This window comes from Malus domestica, chromosome 15, assembly GCF_042453785.1.
Source record: "Malus domestica chromosome 15, GDT2T_hap1".
Classification (NCBI taxonomy): domain Eukaryota; kingdom Viridiplantae; phylum Streptophyta; class Magnoliopsida; order Rosales; family Rosaceae; genus Malus; species Malus domestica.
The window spans coordinates 2,617,293-2,637,772 of record NC_091675.1 but is presented as its reverse complement, the minus strand read 5'-3'; the positions used below and the strand labels follow the sequence as shown (position 1 = coordinate 2,637,772).

The following is a 20,480-nucleotide window of genomic DNA, read 5'->3' as shown; positions in this document are numbered from 1 at the left end:
ACTGTGAGTTGAAAACTGACCCCATGAATGTGGGGATACTTAGAAAAAAATTGTTTTATGACTAAATCACCCCTCGGATTTTCTTCGTTTTGCATTCTTTGCCACTGAGAGAAAAATCTCCATGGAGAGTGCTCTCATCATGGTGTGGGAAAACTCGAGTCAAATCGCATGATTGCTTGCTACGTAAACTTTTGTTGACAAGCATATCCACGAATTTAGATCCTCTCTAAGCTTTACTGTTTGAACTACGAGGATTAAAAAATTCGGGTTATTGATTTGAACTATGAGGATTAAAAAATTCGGGTTATTGATTTGTAAGAAAGATATATTAAAGCTCTTAATTTGTGCGAGATAAATTAAAAAAATTTATTAATAAAAATTGTCGAATTCAATTTGAATGGTCTGTTATTGTGGTTTCTCGTATCAATGAATATCGTTATCGATGAAAAGATGTGTTGATATGCGTTGCTTCTGACTATTACTAATATTGAATGATCGGACCAATTAACTATCCATATTGAAGATACCCAAAGAAAACTTCTACAAAGATTATAATGACGATCACTATATAGATTTGAACAAGTTCATACACTAACAAAAGGTACAAAAAGCGAAGCTGGAATTGAAGCACGAAAAGAAGACCACTAACTTGAGAAATTCTCCACTTTCGATCTCCAAATCTTCATCGGCGTCCCTAATTTCCTCAAAACGGCAAGCTCTTCGAAGTTGAAATCGAGGTGAGCGACTTGAAATGATCCGACGGCACGAAATCTTGGGGCAGATTCGCCCTCTTCACAATCCTCCTCATGTTGTTTTGCAAACTCTGTTGGACTAATTGCTTCACGGCTTTCTTCTCCTCACTCATCATGTCCTCCTCCTCCTCCATACGCTCCTTGGAACCCACATTTGGGTTTGAAGAAGACGAGGAAGACCCGCAAATGGGAGCGGAAACTGCCGCCCCCATACTACTCCCGCCGAAGCTCTGCGAAACCTGCTTTCCTTTATCCACTCTCAAACACTCCAAGATCCTCGAGGCTCTCTTCTGCGCCAATGTACTACCCAAAAGCGTCAATTCGAGCAGTGCTGAAACCATTCCTGCCTCGATCATGGCTTGCCTATCCCCGAACGCCTTGTGTGCCATTACCATCAAAATGTACGATGCCTTCTCTTGGCACCCCGGCGAGTCGTTCCAATTCAAGGCATCTACCAATATTGGAAATGCATCCTTTACGCTGCTAATTGCCTTACGACCTTCGGGGATGGAAACCAGGTTGCTTAGAACTGCAAGGATTCTTTCGCTCACTTCCATGTCTCCGAGCGATTTCAAGAAAAAGGGGATCAAATCCGTTTCCAATATGAACGAAATATTGGACGGGAAGATCGAGAGATTGTAGAGCGCTCTCAGGGCGTCTTGCTTGGCTTGGCAGCTACTTGCATTGTCAGAATTCTTGAGGGTTTTAACCAAGAAGGGTATGGCGCCCGAAGCTCCAATGATCGGTTTATTCGAGTCCAACGCGCTTAAGCCGAGGAAATTCGCAATTATTGCTTCTGAGACTGATGGGTCTGGAGGATTTGGGGATTCAATTAGCTTCAGCATTTTGTGCACAGCCCCTGCTTGGAGAATAGCAGCTTTGTTCCTGCAGAAAAAGGTGGCCCAAAAAAGCATTTTATAAGCTTACACATTCAGGAAAGAAAAAAAAAAACTGAATAAAACAACTCAAACGTGAATCAGATGCAATTAAAATGCGGTTTTTTTTCACCAGATTGCGAAAATAACCACACAAAAAAAAGTTGAAACATTTGGAGTGCTTCTTTGAACGGGTAAAAGTGCTTTATGACAACCAGAAGCACTTCTGATCTCATTTGATAGAAAAACTTGAAACGTTTAAGAGTCGGGAAGCAGCTAAGTGCTTCTTCATAGAGCAGTGAAGCACTTGGATTTTAGCTCTAAAAATTTCGATTTTTTCCAAGAAAAGCACTCTCAACAGAAGCGCTTATGCAGAAAGCAGAGTTCATCATTTCACAACATGCAAGACTGTCAACAGCTCCAAGATAACAACAATTTGGATAATTATTAAAATAATTTCGTTTAAGAAAAAGCAGGCATTGAAAATGACGGAGAATAAAACATAATGGCATGAAAATGACGGAGAACAAAAACACGAATTAAACAAAAAATAGCCCAATTTTTCCTCAATTAATTAAAGGTTAATAAGCTGATTAAACCAAAATTTGCATGCACGAAGAACGATTGGAAAGAGAAATTAAGACGATTAAATCACATAAAAACAAAATTAGACCAAAATCCAATTAATCCTGTTTGTTTCAAGTTTCAACTCACACGTCGTTTCCGATCCCGAGATTGAGCAGAGCGTAGAGCGATGCGATCTGAGAAACGACGTCGTCGGAGTCGAGCAAGGCGACGAGCGGAGGAATGACGCCGAGCATCGCGAGCGTGGCTCTGGCCTCCGATTCTTCCTTGGCGTGCAATCTCACCTTGCTCGCCGCCTCCTTCCTCTTCGCCGTGTCGTCTTCAGCCTGCAGGTCCTTCGCCACTCGCTTGAGCTCCTCCAGCTCCTCCACCTTCTTCTTCGTCGCGGATTCGTTTTCCGCTTCCGAAAACTCCGCGAGGTTCAGAAGATCCGAGAGCTTCTCGGACTTCACTTTCGGCTTCTCAGCCTTCTCCGCCTCATTAACTTTCTGCTCCGAATGCGTCGTCGCCGATCTAATGGTGGTGGCTTCGGTGGCCGGAGGAGCCGGAGGACTGATCGGAGCAGCGTCGTTGTCGTCGTCGCGGTGGCGGTATCGGGAGCTCCCGCCGCAGCTGATGGCGTCGAATATTTTCCGGCGGAATGAGGCGCCGGATAAGGAGGTCCAGAGCCGGGAATGGCCGGAGGAGGTGGTGGTTGGGCGGTCTAGGACGACGGATCCGACATCGTTTCGGTGACACTTGGCCATTATTCTTCGATTCTTCTCTGCTTCTTCTCGAGTGGGGAGCACCTACATTGCACCGAAAAACCAGCAAAATGCGAGAAAGAGAGAGAGAAAGGGGATCAGATGCAGAGGTTTAAGAGAACTTTTTGGATTTTTGTTTAATTTTTGTATTGTTTATATATGGTGAGAAAGATGAATCTCAGTCGCAGAGACTCTGCTTCTTTCCCACTGACACTTGAGAAAGAGGGAGGAGTGATATATATTTAAGTCCCTGTTTGTATTCGTTTTTTTTTTTTTTAGAATTATAAATTATACATTTTTTTTATATAAATCATTTCAAAAAGGATTAACCAAAAAAATATTTTTATTTAATTGGGTAACCAATAAAATCTTTAGACAAATCTAATAATTTTTCACTTTTGGAATTACAAGATTTCAATAGTCGACTTTTTACGTAACGTCTTAAAATTTTACTCTGCGTTTTTAAAACGAAATCTATTATGAATTACAAATGACCGACTTTTGCGCCACCAACAAAATCTTGTTCATGACCTTGACCATAAAATCCATGTCACATTATGAACTCCATACATTTTACTTCACGTATCAACAGTTAGTTTCACACATTAAATGCATAACGTACTCCGGATTATAACACAACCAAATTCACTTCATGTGTTTTGAACTTTGAAAGCATAATCTACTGAATATTATGAATGACCGACTATTTGTGCTACCATAATTTTTACGGATTTGCAAATCCGAACGCAATAAAATAAACACATTGTTTCAACGAACAGACAACCAACTTTTACAAATTTCGTCCACAATCTAAAACCTCAAATCTATTCTGGTTAACGTTATCTCGTCATATCAAAATTCTATAAAAGAAAAATTATGAAAAGTCTAGGAGAGTGGAGCATGGAACACAAACAGTCCCTTTTGTTCCTTTTAAAACATGAGAACGTGCAATTTTACCACGTTTAAGTTTTAACCCTTCTTTTCTTCCTAAATCCTCATTTGCTGCAAAATAAATATAAATACAGAAAGAGAAAGTCTTATTGAAAAAAGGAAAAGTCATAATTCTAATTTGTGTTGGGGAGATAAATACAAGAAAAAAAGAAGATAAAGGGGCTTCCGAAGCAAGCCATTAGTTTTTTGCATGGGGAAATGCGTAATTTGGCACTATTCGCTACAGTGTATAGTACTAACACCGTCGCTACCGTCCTATGACTTACCATGCTTCCCAGCTATATGAGAAGCTTCGCGCGGGGCCCGCCGTGTAGTTTCGTTGCGGCCCAGAGGAGGTTTTGATTCGGGGGTGCAGGATAAGTAGGGTGGGGGAGAGAGTAGGGTGCAACTGCGGAGGATTATTTGGTATCAAAGTGCGTACAAAGCTTCTCTAGTTCGGAACAGGATCCTCTCCTAGGGATCCCGCAATCATGATCGTTTATCGTATATCGTACGGTCAGAAATTATTTAAAATTCAAATATGAATAGTACCTAACGAAAATTGACCGCACGATATAAAATGAACAGACAAGATTGCGGGATCCCTAGGGAACTGATCAGGAGAGGATCCTGGTCCCTCTAGTTCTATCTCGAGGTGGGAGTTGGACTATTCATGGGTTCTAAATTTTGGAAACGGATCATGTTCGGATCTCTTTTACCAAATCCACCTGATCAATTCAGGATCTTGAAATTTAATTCAACGGCTAAAAACATGAGGTACTTTTCAAAGTTATAATAATTTTAGCCGTTTGATCAACTTTCAATTGTCCGAATTAAGTGATTAGGTGAATGTGGTGAAATTTCTAATTTGGGCTTGGTGTTTGGTATGTTCATATAAAATAAATAAAAAGGAAAATCAAACCCAAGACATTAGTGTACCGACTAATGCTTTTAACAAATTGAGTTACAAGGTATTTGTAATCTTGATTGTAAATTTATGTGCTCTAAATCAACTGAATTGTTATCTATAACGTTGCTTATAGATGACCATAGTAACAAAAAACAATCATGTCTTTGTACCATGGTATGTGTTTGATCTTCATTGATTTTATTATCTCCTAACAAGTAACTATTTAATCCATTAATGCTATCGATCTACTTAAAAATACATTTACATTGGGTTTCAGTTATATCACGTAACTTGTATGAATAGTGTATCCTCTCTTATTACCTGTTAAAACGATGTAACGATATCATTTTTATTTTAAAGACAATTCATAACATAATATACACATAACCTAATTTCATATTCGTCGAGATCCATAACATGAGTTGACTTCATCAATTATGTATTATATCCACTTTACCGAAAAAATTATGAGTTCAAATTTCATCAACGATTTAAAAGAAAATCAGATTGACATGGTAGCTTTTCATCAAGTTTACACATTATAAATGATTGATGCATGGTTCTTAGGTAGATTGATTAGGCTAGAAAGGCTATGGGGCACAATGATTGGTTGTTGGGGTTGCATGCATATCGTTCCGTGATGATAATATTGTCACATAGCGAGTAAAAATAATAGTTGGTCAAGGCTAGTACTTGATTAGCCATTGAATACACCCAAAAAATGCAATAAAGCATGTCAAACATTATTCGTGACAAAAAATACAGTAATCCAAAAAAATTGTGCATGTTTGTTTAGTAAGGACACTTTTTATATGGAGTGAAACTAGCGTGAAGTCGGATGAACCTAAAATACATAAAAAGAAAAATTGAACACATAATGTTAGTGTATCGACTAATTCTTTTAATAAATTGAGCTACAATGTGTTTGTAATCTTGATTGTAAATTTGGGTGCTCTAAATCAACTAAAGTGCTTCTTATAACTTTGGGTCTAAATGACGCTTTATTTTAATGGTAAAAAATAATCATATTTATGTATCTTTTTTATCCCCACCGTCGTCACATCATCAATTATCTATTATTTCCACTTTTATCTAAAATTTATGACTTCAAATTTTGTCAACGACGTAAAAGAAAATCAGACTCACATGGTACTTTTTTTATTAAGTTTACACATTGATGCATGGCTGTTAGGTAGATTTATTAGGGTAGAAATGCTATCGAGCACAATGACTGGCTGTTAGGGTTGCATGCATATTGTTCCGCGATGATAATATTGTCACATAGCGAGTTAAAAAAAATAGTTGATTAAGGTTAATACTTGATTAGCCATTGAAAACGCCCAAAACATACAATAACCTAAAAGCATGTCAAACATTAATCTCGTGACAGAAAATACAATAACCAAAAAAATGGGTACATTTGTCTAATTAGGATAATTTTCACATTAAGCAAAATTAACGTGGAGTCGGATGCGACTAAAATACATAAAGTCTCATTATTTTGTGAGAGTTTAAGTATTGTTTCAATGGTTGTAGTACACTTATTGACGAGTTTTAATATGATCGGATTTAGGAGCAAAACCAAATCCCTTGAAAGTCTAAATTTCTTACGGATGACATAGTCCGAATGCTTTTGCATAAGTTTTTGTCCTGATGCACCAAACAATACCTTTATAAAGAACAGGACACAGTCACATAACCTCACACGCTTATGAATCTAATGAGTTATTCTAATCCAGTCTATACACCAAATAAGACCTAATGGTCTTATCCATCACCACCCTTCAGCCTACAAATATTTGAATTCGGTCCAAGATTTCTCACATATGATAGGAGATCGCCTAATATGAGGAAGATTAACATTCATAATTACCAAAAGAGTACCTCATATGTGAGAAATTTGGTACCGAACTTGCTATTTACGTAAATAAAACTTAAAATCTTAATTTATAAGTGAAGGTAAATTCTACTAAACTGTAATACTAATTGAATCCGAAAAAGTAGTAATTGGTACAACAACGACAATGAGATCCATGGTTGGCCATGCTGGATTTGGATCCTCTCCTGAGCTAATGGAGAGGATCCTCCTGACCAATTGTTGTGGACCGTTGGATTTTCATCCAACGGCTAAAAACAGGTGGGTCCTTTTAAAGTTATAATAATTATAGCCGTTAGATGAAAATCCAACGGCTCATAACACTTGATCAGGAGGATCCTCTCCATTAGCTCAGGAGAGGATCCAGATCCGGCCATGCTAATACGTCCATCCGCTAACCGGCTGGGGGGAGAAGGAAAGCGTGACACATTTTTTATGTGGGGTCTACAATTACATGAGTAAGCTTAGATTCGTTTTCATCAATTGTAATTACGTATGCAGATCATGCAGGCCAAGGTGGAGAAATTGCCATGTGACCTGCGACCCTGCATCTGTTTATTTCGTCTTTCGTGTACACACACAAACTAATCTGACGGTTCGATTTTCAACATGAGGAGGTTCACATCACAAGTTAAAGATTTGCTAGATTTGGTTTCCTTTCGCTAAGCCCAATATTGTCAAAATATTCTATAACGCTCCAGCGTACCTTACACGAACTTTCGGACAATTGAATTTAGAAATTTTTAACAAAAAGTTTCCGATATTGTTTATTTTAACGAAAAACTACATTTTTACACTAAAAAATCAATCATGATACTATTCATTTTTTCATTTTCTTTGCACTTATCGTTAAAACTTAAAAATTTTAAGCTATTTTAATTAGTTTTCTTTGAATTTACTCGTGAATCTTTGATCATGAACCTAACAGCCAAATACGAGGATAACTTTGATCTATTTCCTTATAACCCCAGAAATTAAGACAAACAAGCACTAACCTTTTTCTTAAACTTAGGCCATCTCCAACCGAAGGGTCCAGAGCGCCAGAGGGCCGAAAATAGCCCTAAAACCGTCTCCAACCGAGGGCTAGGCCAGAGGGCTTGGGAATCTGGGAGGGCCCCACGGGATCGGAGAGGGCTAGAGGGCTGGAGGGCTGGCTACTTTCGATCAGCCAGCCAGCCCCGGGCTGGCTATTTTTTTTTTTAATGTTTCTCATTTCTGTCGGTTATAACCGACAGAAATAACAATTTGAATTTAAACTTCCAATGGCTAGCGCCACTAGCCGTTGTAAACCCTATTTTTTTTTTTTTTATGAATTTAAACCTTTTTTTTTCTTTTTTTTTTCTATAACTTCTTATAACTTCTATTTTACAAAATTTGTTTCAATTTTTTTTAATTTTATTTTTTTCCTATAACTTATATTTTACAAAATTTGGTTCATATTTTTTTCATATAACTTCTATTTTACAAAATTTGTTTCATATTTTTTTTTAATTCTATTTTTTTCCTATAACTTCTATTTCACAAAATTTGTTTCATATTTTTTTTAAATTCTATTTTTTTCCTATAACTTCCTAAGCCATTATACAACATTAAATTAAATTAAGTAACATGAAACAACATTAAACAATATGAAACAACATTAAATAATATTAACCAACATAAAAATTATACAACACTAACCAACATGATTTTTAAATAAATTAAGTTGTAGCTTTTAAATAATAAATTATGTTTGGCCCTATAGCCCTTTAGCCCTCAGTTGGAGACGGTTTTTTGTGACAGGCTAAAATGAGCCATCTGGCCCTCTGGCCCTCGGTTGGAGACGGAGGCAAATATGGTCCTATACGGTTCATTAAAATATTAATATCTTGGAGAATCTTGGAAGGCTAAACGGTTAGAGATGGCCTTACAATTCGAAGAGCCGAAAAGGATCAGTCGTTCACAACCATGGCATCTGCAGCAGAAGTGCTCTCCAATTTCTCGATCCGCAACCTCTTCTGGGGAGGAAGGTCTTTGGCGGACGGGGACGCCTCGGCATCGACAATAAGCGAGTCTTCCTCGTTGAAATCTCCTCTCAGGACTCCCATTGCAATTTCATTCTCAACCAACTGTTGTATCACCCGCTTCACCGGCCTTGCGCCAAAGTTGGGATCGAAGCCTAGTGTCCCGAGAAGCTCCACGGCTTCCTCCGTGTAATGAAGATCAATTTTCCTCTGCTTCAGCCTGTCTTTCAGTCGGCTCATCTGCAATGAGCAATGAAGAAGTTAAGCATCTCTAATAAGACTTGGACGTTGGATCATAACGAAAAGCATTTAAGATCGATCACTCACCTGTATCTCGACAATGTTACCAATCTCTTTCGAATCCAAAGGCTGGAACACAATATACTCATCGATTCGGTTCATAAATTCAGGGCGGAAAGCTTGTCTTGCCAACTCAACGACCTGTCCTTTCATCACTTGATAAACTGCATCCTTGCTGTCGTGTGCATTACGAAGAGTTTCGAGTATGTAGTGGGAGCCCAGGTTCGAGGTCATTATCACGACACAATTGGTGAAGCTTACAGTTCGCCCTTGGGAGTCGGTTATCCTCCCATCATCCAACAGTTGTAACAAAATGTTGAAGACATCATGATGCGCTTTCTCAATTTCATCGAATAGCACTACACAATAAGGTCTTCGACGAACCACTTCTGTTAGCTGCCCACCTTCTTCGTAACCGACGTAACCAGGTGGTGCCCCAACCAAGCGTGAAACCGCATGTTTTTCCATGTACTCACTCATATCAATTCTGACAAGAGCATTTTCTGTGTTAAAGAGATAGCTAGCCAAGGCCTTTGCAAGCTCCGTTTTTCCCACACCAGTAGGACCCATAAACATAAAACTAGCTATTGGTCGATTTGGGTCAGATAGACCTGCCCTTGAACGTCGAATTGCGTCCGCTACGGATTTCACCGCTATATCTTGACCAATCACCCTCTTATGAAGAACCTGTTCCAGCATAACGAGCTTGTCTCTTTCTGATTGTTGAAGGTTTGACAAGGGTATGCCAGTCCATTTGCTTACAATTTCAGCAATATCAAGATCTGTGACTTCTTCACGAAGCATAGAGTTTCCAGACTTCCGATACTCGGCAAGGTTGTTCTCAGCCTCTTCTAACTGGCGTTGTAGGGACATTAGCGTTCCATACTTAAGCTCAGCAGCACGATTTAGGTTGTAGTCTCGTTCAGCAGCTTCCATCTCTTGGTTTACTCTATCAATCTACAAAGTTTTAAAACATATGAATCAACAAAACAAGAGATGAGGGAATTTTCCAAAGTTAGAGGTGCATATTATATGGAGGAGTACCTCTTCTTTAATTGATCGTATGCGAGTCATGAGAGCCTTTTCACGATCCCATTGTTCACTTAGTTCTTTCTGTTTCTGTTTCAGCACTGCCAGGTCACTTTCCAACTTGCTTAACCTTTCTTTCGATGATTTATCAGTGTCATTTTGCACTGATAGCTTCTCCATCTCCAACTTCAACACAGCTCGGTCTACCTCATCCAACTCGGTTGGCTTAGATGTGATCTCCATCTTCAGCTTTGCAGCAGCTTCATCAACCAGATCAATGGCTGCAGCAGATTCATTTTTGTAAAATCAGATAGTCCAATACAGAATATGAAGAATTTTTTACAAGAAAACCCCATTTCTACCACCACCAAGAAAATTCCTGTAAGACGGAAGTTTTATTACCTTTGTCAGGCAAAAAACGTTCTGTAATGTATCTGTCTGAGAGAACTGCTGCAGAAACAAGAGCACTATCTGATATTTTCACACCATGATGCAGTTCATAGCGCTCACGCAAGCCACGAAGAATAGAAATTGTGTCTTCCACAGATGGCTGACCACAAAATACTTGTTGAAATCTACGCTCAAGTGCAGCATCCTTCTCAATGTATTTTCTGTACTCATTCAATGTAGTTGCTCCTATACACCGAAGCTCACCTCGCCCAAGCATTGGCTTCAACAAGTTCCCAGCATCCATCGCACCACTTGTAGCCCCTAACAGAATCATTAACAAGGACATCAGGAGATAATATGACTGATACACTACAAAAACACAACAGTTTGATCAGAAAAAAGAGCACAAACCAGCTCCTACAACAGTATGAATTTCATCAATAAATAAAATAATCTGCCCATTGGAAGCAGTAACTTCCTTCAGAACAGCTTTCAACCTTTCCTCAAAATCCCCACGAAATTTGGCACCAGCAACCAACGATCCCATATCTAAAGAAATCAACTGTGTAATACAGGAGAAAATCAGAAATTAATGCACAAATTTGAATGTCAAAGAAGAAACCGTTGCATTTGAAACATAACACACAATTAATGCAGTATACTTCTACAATGAGTTAACTTCAGGGTGGATATGGCCAAATTTGAATTGAGATCCAAGTAAAAGAAATTGAACCTGGGTCAGATTTGAATAACAATGTCAAATCTGGATTCAATCTTCAAACAAGAAAACGGTTTCTAAACCTAAGGGTTTCTATTTTTCCACCAAGAAATAGTCTTGTTACCTACGGGAAAAAAATATATTAACTTTTACAATGGATAGATAAAACTAAAATGAACGCCTACCTTTCTATTCAATAGCGGTTCTGGAACATCACCACGCACAATGCGTTGAGCTAATCTGCAGATAGTATAAAAGTTAAAATGAAATATTTAAGCAGAAAATGCATAGGATGAACAATGCCTAATCTAGTCAATGGTGAATGAATGCATCAAGTCAAGACAAAGTACACCAATAAATCAAATTGCTTTAGGTTACAATATTTGTTACTTTTTGAAACAACATGATAAAGTAGAAACCTGCAATGCACCCAAATAAACCTACCCTTCAGCGATTGCTGTTTTTCCCACACCAGGCTCACCAATAATAACAGGATTATTCTTCGTTCTCCTAGACAATATCTGGATACACCGCCGTATTTCATCATCTCGGCCTATGACAGGATCAAGTTTGCCACGCCTAGCGAGTTCAGTCAAATCATTCCCGTACTTATCCAAGGCCTCATATTTTCCTTCAGGATCTATGTGCAAATACATTATGGATTCATTATTTAATGCATAAGAGAATGTCCAACACATAAACAACTTATAAAATGGAAAATCAAGGTAAAGCACAGCATACTTTGATCAGTGGCTCTCTGATTGCCACGAACATCTTTAACAGCCTCCTTCAAATCCTTATCACTAAGCTGGAGGTTTCTGAACAATTGCTGCCCAAACCGCGCATCGGCCTGAAACGCCAACACAAGGTGCTCCACTGAAACGAAATCATCTTTCATATCTTTCTTCTGCCGCCGAGCATTGTCCAACAAACCAACCAGATGTGAACCCATAATAGGGCCACTGGTGCCACCCGTCACCTACCACAACACAATGTTCAATTATTCACAATGTCATCTCAAGGAGAGTCTGGGACTGCTTCTGGGGAAGCTAAAGGCACTTTCTGACAATCATAAGCCCCTATGACTACGTTTGGCAGCAAAGCTTTAAAATGTTCTTCTGCCCCTAAACCCTAAGCCCTACTTCCAAGTGCTTTTCCATGAAGCAATGTGGACGATTTTCTAATAAAAGCACTCCAGAGAAACGAAATATGTTTTTGCCATTACATCTATGATGAAAAATGAAACACGGGCTTCGATTAAACGCACCTTGGGTTGCTTATCTATGAAGTCGTCAGTTGCTTGAAGAACCGTAGTGTTGTCGAGCCCAGCCTTGGTGAAAATTCTCCGGGCCAAACCATCCTTCTGCTCCAAAAGCGCTTTCATCAAGTGCTCAGATTCCACCACCTGCTGCTTGCTATATCGGGCGGCGTCAACGGCACCAACAATGCCCTCCCACGCCATCTCAGTGAACTCATTCTGATTGGCCTGATATTTCCAATCCAGAACAAAAATTCAAAAATTAGCCTCCGATTTTTGTATTCTTATAATTTAAATTCCAATCAAAATATGAAAATTTTCAGAGATTTTGTGACCTGAGAGGAGCTCGTGGCTGAGGAGAAACTGGGAGTCGTAGAGTGGAAGCTGCGAGTGAAGGCGCTTGCCAAATACTTGGCCGAAGCGACATTTCTGCCCTCGGGAACAAAGCTGGGGCGAGAGAAGGGAACGGCAGAGCTGCCGAAGGTCCGGGCGGATGCGGCGACGGCGATTGCGCGACTCCGAGAGAGAGGGATTCTCGAGGATTTAGTGGCGTTCAGGGACGCCAGAGTTAAGGCCGACTTGGTGAGTGTCGTGGTGGCTCTCCTGCTCGCCATTTGACCATGAAATGAAGGCAAACAACTTCAACAGAGTACGAGATTGTTCAGGGTTTAATGTAATATATTCGGATTCAGTGAGCGAGAGAGAGAGAGAGAGAGAGTGTGTGTGAAGAAACTTGAGGAAGGGGCAATAGAAGCTTGTGGAATGTTCCAGAAGAGACAAATAATATTTATTCCTTTCTGTTTTTTTTCTTTCCCGCGTTTTTTTGTACGAGAACCCAACTGACCCAATTATTTTGGGAAGGGCATCCGGAGAGGACCCTTTCCACCTAATCTACTTGGTTCTGGATAGCGCTGTTAAAATTTGATCCAATGGTTACAAATAAGAGGCATTTTTAAAAGTGATAATAACTGTAACTATTGGATCAAATTCCAACAGCTGAATCCCGAACCAGGTGAATTTGGTGGAAAGAGATCTCCGAATCCCCTTACATGATTTTGGGCATATCCGATATTGGACTAGTCTTTTTTTTTTTTTTTTAAGAAACAATATTATCTCACAATAGACTAGCAATAATGTGGTTTAAATTCGCCTCTGGTAAGAATCGAACTTAAAACCTTTCACTTACAAGTGAAGAAGAGGAATACCGTTAGACCGTAGTAGTACTAAGTGACAATATTGGACTAGTCATGTAGTGATATATACGTATATTGAGACCCACTTGGAAATGCTACAGCCAAATACGAGATAAACTTACTTGCAAAGGGACACCGTCATGTCACAATGACATTTTCATTGTACAAGAGTCATTCTTCTGGAAAGCACTCCGCTTGAGAATGCTCGTGTTAAGAGTACTTAGAAGCGCTTTTGGCATATGCATTTTTGTTAATACACAAAGGATTTGTGGGAATAACATAGGCATCAGTTATAAAATTCTATTTAGGGTTTAGAGTGTATGTGATTTTACGAACCAAACGGGCCCAAAATTGCAAATCGAAGCCGTGCTTCATGAATAAGCACTTTTATACTTTTTCTACCAAACGTAGCTACGAACCAAGATGCGAAAAAAGTATTTTACCATACTTCCATAATCCACCGTAAGAAAGAACACAGGTAAGTTCAGAAGTTCATACTAAAATCACAAAACTTTAAAGAGTTCATTCTGTGTAAAAACTGAACCAGATGGGGTTCCCCGAAAAGCCAGAATTCACTTGCTCTTCTTAGGTTCTTTTGCGTAATCGTTTATCAGTCCGTCTACTTCCTTCCAGAAAAGGCCTTCCACCAACACTCCATCCTTAGTAAACCTGAAACAGTTACAGAGAACATGAAATTTGAATTAGTGCAATTCGAAACTCCAGTAAGCAAATACAGACACGCTTGTGAGCAACTCTGTGCACGCATGAAAGAACAAGCGAGGGGGAGAGAAAGAGACCATTGAGTAACGCTCTTTGTGAATTCCACCGGTTTGTTTGCAGATATTGATTCCGGATCTGCACTGGCTACTGTAAGCGTGTACAAGTCAGAAAATCTTGGTAACTTGGAAGACACCACCAACCCAGTGCTAAAGGCTCCCTGCACATATGAATCACTAATGAGAAATGAACACCACCAATTTTCTATGTTAGGCAAAAACGCCATATACGACTTCTCTTCATGAATCAACTTAACGTGCATCTATTTCAGGTGATATGATCAACTGCTAGCCCAAATTCCAAGTGATTATACAGAGGCCCTTAAAACTGAAAATATTATGTTTCTTTTACTTGGTTAAAGTTGAAATTAAACCGACTTGATAATCCAAATTTGCAAGATTGACCCCATCATACTGAAATTTTTTATGACAGACATATTTGGCAGAATCCAAAACGAATGACACCTTTTTTCAAAGTATCTGGATCTACAAACTACAGTCCATGCCAAAACAACATTTGAAAATTCAAGCATCAAAGATAAGACAACATTGCTAATGACTTCAACTCTTCTTCCGCACACCCCGTGTAGTATTAAAATCTTAAACAAAATGTCTGCATAACTCATCTCAACTAAGCCCAAAACTATCTTTAACCGTGTCATCAATTGACCGTGTGGTGGTAATACTTAAAAATATATACAAGCATTAAACGACAAAAATATGAAAATGTTCACCAAGAATACAGAAATGAGCTTACCGCAGGAGGATGAGTGAACAAGATTGCATTTTTCTCCTTCGTGTACGAGACCACCTGTAGTATCCCATTAACGATGACATACTTGCCAGAGTCAAAGATGAAACAAACTTGCGGGAATAATCATTCGAACAAAGATATACTATTCAATCTGACTCACATAGTCATTTCCGAAAGTTCATTCATCAATTCTTCAGAACCAAATAGTTCAAATAGCATTTGTTTGCTGATATAGCACATAAATATGAAATCAAATGTGTCTCAACTCAAATTTTCGGAAAAAAAAACCAATAAAAACACACGAACTAACCGAGTATGCTAATTACGAAGCGAAATCACGATAAAACCATGTTAAAAACAAACAGCAGAGCCCATTAGGAACCTAATTTTTTTTTAAATGTGAGATTAATACCAAGGAAAAAGGATATAATGCAATGCATCCAAGCAGGAAATCTCGGTTTTCCGGAAATTTCTTGTTGTAAAACTGAGCAAACAGAGCAATGATTATTACGACGGTTCCAATCAACAACTTCAAGTTGCTCAGCCTCGTATTCTCCACATACCCGCGACTCTTCACAATCTACAAAACCAATTTAATTAAATTAATCCAATCACTAATCACTCCAAACAGCCTCATAATCCACAAATCACACAATAAATCAAACAACGCAAAAATTCTGATAATCATATAGTCGAAATTTTTCCGTAATTGAAGAAAATGTGAGATTTTAAGCGCAATCAGTAAATTGGTGAAATTAAATGTATGAAAAAATTGGGGAAAAATCGACCGACCTCGGAGACGGACTCGTCGAGGAGATGCTTGATGGAGCTGTGATCTGAGAGACTGACCTTCTTAGGGTTTTTGTTCTTGCTCTCGGCCTTCGTCTCCGACATTTTGGAATTTTGGGATTTCTTTCAAAATTTTTTTTTCTTCAGTTTTAGACGATTGAATTGTTACTGTGACTTCTCACTGTCTTGACATCATTCTTCCTATCAAAACCTGGCACGTGGACAATATCTTTAAACTAAGGTTTTTATGGCTCGTTTGAATGTGCTTTTAAAATTACTGAAAACGCTTTTAGAGAAAATATTTTTTTGTTCCAAAAGCACTTAAAGGCCTTTCTCCAAGCAGCACTTTAAGTCATTTTCCATAATTTACTTATATTTTTACTAAGAATTTGTTCCAAAAATATTTTCACCAAAAACGCTTTCAATCATTTCAAAAACACATCAAAACGAGATCTTAATCGTTAATTACAAGTGCTTAAATACGAATTATATTAGATTTTGCACAGAAAAATATACTTTGAAGAACATGAATATGATAGTTTGTTGTAGTGATATAAAAAATTAACAAAAATGTAAAAAAATATTCAAATTCTTGGGGTGCCGGAAAGTCACGCTTGACTTGCTGGCACCCCAATCATTTGAATAATTTTTGAACATTTTTGTTAAATTTTCTTTTATTTCTCTTACCACTACAACAAAATATCATATTCTTGTTCTTCAAAATATATTTTCTCAAGCGTGAAGCCTGACTTATTTTATAAGCACCCGGGAGTTTTCCTCCTTCTGAATGCATGAAGGCCACCTCGTTTTATGTGCATGGTTTGCCTCATTCTACATGAAAGGTGTTTGCATCATTTTTCGTGCCAGAAGCCCGCCCCCTTTTGCGTCCACAAAGCCTGCGTCGTTTTGGCATACACGAAGCCAGCCTCATTTTACTTGCTCATGGCTAGCATCGATGTGTGCGATATATCCATCCTCGTTTTATGTGCACAAAGCTCATCTCCTTTGCGTGCCAGAAGCCCACACCGTTTTCTTTGAGCAGAGCCCGCCTTATTTGGCATGCCATGGTTCACCTCGTTTTATGAGCTAAGTCTACCTCGTGTTGCATGCATCGAGCCCGCCTAACACTCATGTTTTTTTACATAAATGCAAACTTTTTATTTTCACTAGATATTTTTCCTGATAATTAAGTTATACTTTTTAAGAAATTTGGAAGCAGTTTTACAATTTATCGAGCAACAAATGTATATTTAGTTGACTATTTGAGCCAAACACTCAAAAAATAAGTGAAAAACATAGTCGTGAGGCCCATAACATTGTCAACTGGGTTCTACACTCAAATCCTAATGGAAAGTCTCACCTTAATTTTCAAAACTTCACAGCGAGCCAAATGTGAAAATAAATAGATTGAACTGTGATTTATGTAAGAATTTGCAAAACCGACTGAAAGGCATGAACATCCACGTTTTTTTTCGTAAAAAATGCAAATTTTTATTTTCTCGAAAATATAGTTTACAATGAGCATTAAGAAAATCTTTATAATGTATTTGGAAGCGGATCTACGATTGATTGAAAATGATTTCTTAGTCAATATGATTTAAAATTTTTTTTACATTTTTTCAATTACTTACATGTAAGTAAACGCATAAAAAATTAAGAACTAAAATAATTCCTTTACACATATTTTAATAAATACACAAAACTCAGTAATTAAAATGTTTTCAATTCTACACTTAGTGCTACAATTTAGTGGTATTCCTCTTCACTTGTAAGTGAAAGTTCTTAGGTTCAATTCGCCAAAGTCGAATTTGAACCACATTATTGTTTGCTTATTATGATGCTAAACTCATCTCTTTTTTATTAATGTAGATAATATCGTTTGTTTAAAAAAAATATTCAATTCATATTATTTGTAAAGTTAACATCGCCTTAATATTATATGATGTATATTAATTAGCAAAGTGGTAAAATAATGAAAAGGTTACAAGTGGTGGCATGTACATGATTGGGTTGGCTCCATGGACCCACGTTAGGATGAGCTTCAATGGGTGCTTGTCTGCTTGGTCATGCTGTCCAGTTTAGGACGTCTTTAACAAAACCCAAAAATAGTTTTGCAGTTCACACACACAACTTTCACTTAATTAAGATTTGAGTCATTTCGTTGTCGCCGTATTAAAATTTGGCAGTCCAAAATACTTTCGTTGAAGATGAAGGAGATAGGACTTCAACGAGTTGACCGCAGACTCCGTCATTTCCGGCGGCCGGTGGCCTATCAAGTATGATTGATTACACGACAGACAAGCTTTTGTGTGAGGCCACCTTCGTGGTGGGTCAGGAATGTTTTGTAGAATAAATATACGTGTTATAATATGAGTGAGTTATTAAAGTTAAATTAAGATTTTTTTGCTGCTGAAATTATTAGGGTGAGGAGAAAAATTTGAAATTATTACAATAATTTTGTAAGAGCGAGAGTTTCAAACTCGTGACGCAATTATAAAAGCTCAACACTTTATCCACTAAGATATTAAACAATATGTGATATAGATGGATGATAAGATTTGTGCTTACAAATAATTGTATTTTAAATAGTAATGTGATTATGGGCCCTATAATATTGCCTTCATATGTCTTGTTTCTAAAGTAAAGGATTTCATTGAAACTATTGAGAGCCGAAACGACAGCGTTTGCGACCGTCATCCATTCCTTGGCGACGTCACTTTCTCCTTTCGGCTCTCTCCTCCCCTTACACACAGTCGTTAAGAACCCACCTAGTAAAGCTGTCCAAACCACGTTCTTCCCCCCTTCTCTTTTCTCCCTCTCTCTCTCCTCTCCCGCTCCGTTGACGTAGAACATCTGCCGGAGAACACCGAATCACTTTCTCCAAGTCCCAGATCCGTTCGCCTCCAGTCCCAATTTTCCAAGTCAAAGGTCAGATCTTTAACCCCCAATCGCACTTTCTTCCCCAATCGATTTTGTTTCTAGGGTTCTGACTCGTACTGTTATCTGCAGTTAAATACTGTTAGTTCGTCGTCGTTTGATGGTTTTCTTCTTGTTTTTGTTTCAGATCTGAGTCGAATCGCAGAGTCCCGACTCGTTGTTGTTTTGGGAATTCAAAATCCGGAAGATCCAGTTCAGGTTCTGGGGTTTTTGACTGATTTGCTAATTATTTATTGCATCCTGTTGAGGGTTTTGGTTTTCGGGGGTTCTCGAACGCTTTGGTCACTGTTTATAGATCTGGGTTTACTAGTATTTATCGTTCTGTTGCTCGATTTGGTAAATTGGAAATGTCGCTTTTACCGAAAGCGGATTCGATTCAAATCCGAGAGGTGTGGAACGATAATCTCGATGAAGAGTTTGCTCTAATTCGTGATATTGTTTTGAAGTATCCGTATGTGGCTATGGACACTGAGTTCCCGGGCGTGGTTCTTCGCCCGGTGGGGGCTTTTAAGAACATTAATGAGTTCCACTACAAGACTCTGAAGGACAATGTTGATATGTTGAAATTGATTCAGTTGGGTCTCACTTTCTCTGATGAGAACGGGGACCTTCCCACTTTGGCGACCGAGAACCATTACATTTGGCAATTTAACTTTCGCGAGTTCAATGTGAGCGAAGACATATTTGCGAGCGATTCGATTGACTTGTTGCGCCAGTGTGGGATTGATTTTAAGAAGAACAATGAGAAGGGGATCGATGTGAATCGGTTTGGCGAGCTTTTGATGTCTTCAGGGCTTGTATTGAGCGACAATGTGCATTGGGTTACTTTCCATAGTGGATACGACTTCGGATACTTGCTCAAGTTATTGACTTGTCGGAGTTTGCCTGACAACCAAATGGAGTTTTTTAATCTGATCAAGATTTACTTCCCGGTGTTGTATGATATCAAGCATCTGATGAAGTTCTGCAACAGCCTTCACGGTGGGTTAAACAAGCTTGCAGAACTGTTGGAAGTGGAACGAGTTGGTGTGTGCCATCAAGCAGGCTCGGACAGTTTGCTTACAGCGTGTACCTTTAGGAAGTTGAGGGATACCTTCTTCAGTGGCTCAGCGGAGAAGTATTCCGGTGTGCTGTATGGTCTCGGCATTGAGAATGGACAGTAACTAATTGAAAGAAAGTAATTGTCAAAAGATTGATGAACATTTGTAGACTATTTAAGTGTGGGAGACGTGTAGTTTTCGCTGTACACCGTTCGCAAAAGAATTGTTTTTCCTCCTTGCTTTGTTGTAACTGGAAACCTTAACTGGTTCTCTGTAGCTTTGAGTTTCTTGTATATTATTGAAGTTAGTGTTTCAATAAAAGTTTATGAAGTTTCCCTTAAATGTGTTTTCCTCCTCAGAGCTCTATCTCGGGACCAGATTGTTGAATTCTTGTTCTTGTTATTTTTTAACTAATCATCACTGGTTTTGCATCTCCTTTGACGGCGGGCAGGAACGGGATGAAGCCGGCAGAAGCAGCAGCCTGCAGGGTATCAGTTTTGTAAAGGAATAAACTCGAACATCAACTCTCGTCGTCGTTTTATTTCTTGGTTTTATGTACTATGATCCTGTAATTTGCAGAGTGATGATTTGGTTCGTATGTTTTATGGCAGACCAAGTTGAA

The 20,480-nt window shown here is 38.6% G+C and overlaps 4 protein-coding genes across 6 annotated transcripts; 1 reads left to right on the top strand and 3 right to left on the bottom strand.

Annotated features, from left to right (window-relative positions):
• Positions 1-547: 547 nt before the first annotated feature.
• Positions 548-3,211, bottom strand: LOC103441955 (U-box domain-containing protein 4). The gene is made up of 2 exons (XM_008380674.4): positions 2,342-3,211; positions 548-1,637 (listed from the first exon to the last, which is right to left on the bottom strand). Exons 1-2 carry the CDS (start codon positions 2,956-2,958, stop codon positions 704-706), a joined length of 1,551 nt encoding a protein of 516 aa, XP_008378896.2. The 5' UTR covers positions 2,959-3,211; the 3' UTR covers positions 548-703.
• Positions 3,212-7,520: 4,309 nt separating this feature from the next.
• Positions 7,521-13,851, bottom strand: LOC103406551 (chaperone protein ClpB4, mitochondrial-like). Of its 3 annotated transcripts, none has more exons than XM_070813097.1 (11): positions 12,705-13,851; positions 12,379-12,597; positions 11,853-12,090; positions 11,556-11,751; positions 11,297-11,351; positions 10,805-10,955; positions 10,406-10,714; positions 10,019-10,284; positions 9,002-9,931; positions 8,582-8,914; positions 7,521-7,688 (listed from the first exon to the last, which is right to left on the bottom strand). In XM_070813097.1, exons 1-10 carry the CDS (start codon positions 12,981-12,983, stop codon positions 8,603-8,605), a joined length of 2,955 nt encoding a protein of 984 aa, XP_070669198.1. In that variant the 5' UTR covers positions 12,984-13,851; the 3' UTR covers positions 7,521-7,688; positions 8,582-8,602. The 3 variants fall into 3 exon arrangements, with proteins under 3 accessions (XP_070669198.1, XP_070669199.1, XP_008343760.3); XM_070813098.1 differs by lacking the exon at positions 7,521-7,688 and adding an exon at positions 8,300-8,511; XM_008345538.4 differs by lacking the exon at positions 7,521-7,688 and having other exon boundaries at positions 8,300-8,914.
• A 135-nt stretch (positions 13,852-13,986) lies between these two features.
• Positions 13,987-16,051, bottom strand: LOC103406549 (signal peptidase complex subunit 2-like). The gene is made up of 5 exons (XM_008345537.4): positions 15,885-16,051; positions 15,521-15,672; positions 15,096-15,177; positions 14,360-14,499; positions 13,987-14,231 (listed from the first exon to the last, which is right to left on the bottom strand). The coding sequence occupies exons 1-5, from the start codon at positions 15,984-15,986 to the stop codon at positions 14,135-14,137; spliced, it is 573 nt and encodes a 190-aa protein (XP_008343759.1). The 5' UTR covers positions 15,987-16,051; the 3' UTR covers positions 13,987-14,134.
• A 2,472-nt stretch (positions 16,052-18,523) lies between these two features.
• On the top strand, positions 18,524-20,200 carry LOC103441934 (probable CCR4-associated factor 1 homolog 7). The gene is made up of 2 exons (XM_008380652.4): positions 18,524-18,809; positions 18,946-20,200. Exon 2 carries the CDS (start codon positions 19,166-19,168, stop codon positions 19,979-19,981), a length of 816 nt encoding a protein of 271 aa, XP_008378874.1. The 5' UTR covers positions 18,524-18,809; positions 18,946-19,165; the 3' UTR covers positions 19,982-20,200.
• Positions 20,201-20,480: the final 280 nt, after the last annotated feature.

What these genes read in the sequence shown, in the direction of transcription:
- LOC103406549 (XM_008345537.4), bottom strand. Translation starts at nt 15,986, where the DNA reads ATGTCGGAGACGAAGGCCGAGAGCAAGAACAAAAACCCTAAGAAGGTC. An exon ending in TGTTCACTCATCCTCCTGCG is followed by an intron (nt 14,500 to 15,095) that starts GTAAGCTCATTT and finishes TCATATGTGCAG; the next exon opens with GGAGCCTTTAGCACTGGGTT. An exon ending in ACAAAGAGCGTTACTCAATG is followed by an intron (nt 14,232 to 14,359) that starts GTCTCTTTCTCT and finishes TAACTGTTTCAG; the next exon opens with GTTTACTAAGGATGGAGTGT.
- LOC103406551 (XM_070813097.1), bottom strand. Translation starts at nt 12,983, where the DNA reads ATGGCGAGCAGGAGAGCCACCACGACACTCACCAAGTCGGCCTTAACT. An exon ending in CAGCCACGAGCTCCTCTCAG is followed by an intron (nt 12,598 to 12,704) that starts GTCACAAAATCT and finishes TGGAAATATCAG; the next exon opens with GCCAATCAGAATGAGTTCAC. An exon ending in TCATAGATAAGCAACCCAAG is followed by an intron (nt 12,091 to 12,378) that starts GTGCGTTTAATC and finishes GTGTTGTGGTAG; the next exon opens with GTGACGGGTGGCACCAGTGG.
- LOC103441955 (XM_008380674.4), bottom strand. Translation starts at nt 2,958, where the DNA reads ATGGCCAAGTGTCACCGAAACGATGTCGGATCCGTCGTCCTAGACCGC. An exon ending in CTCGGGATCGGAAACGACGT is followed by an intron (nt 1,638 to 2,341) that starts GTGAGTTGAAAC and finishes CTTTTTCTGCAG; the next exon opens with GAACAAAGCTGCTATTCTCC.
- LOC103441934 (XM_008380652.4), top strand. Translation starts at nt 19,166, where the DNA reads ATGTCGCTTTTACCGAAAGCGGATTCGATTCAAATCCGAGAGGTGTGG.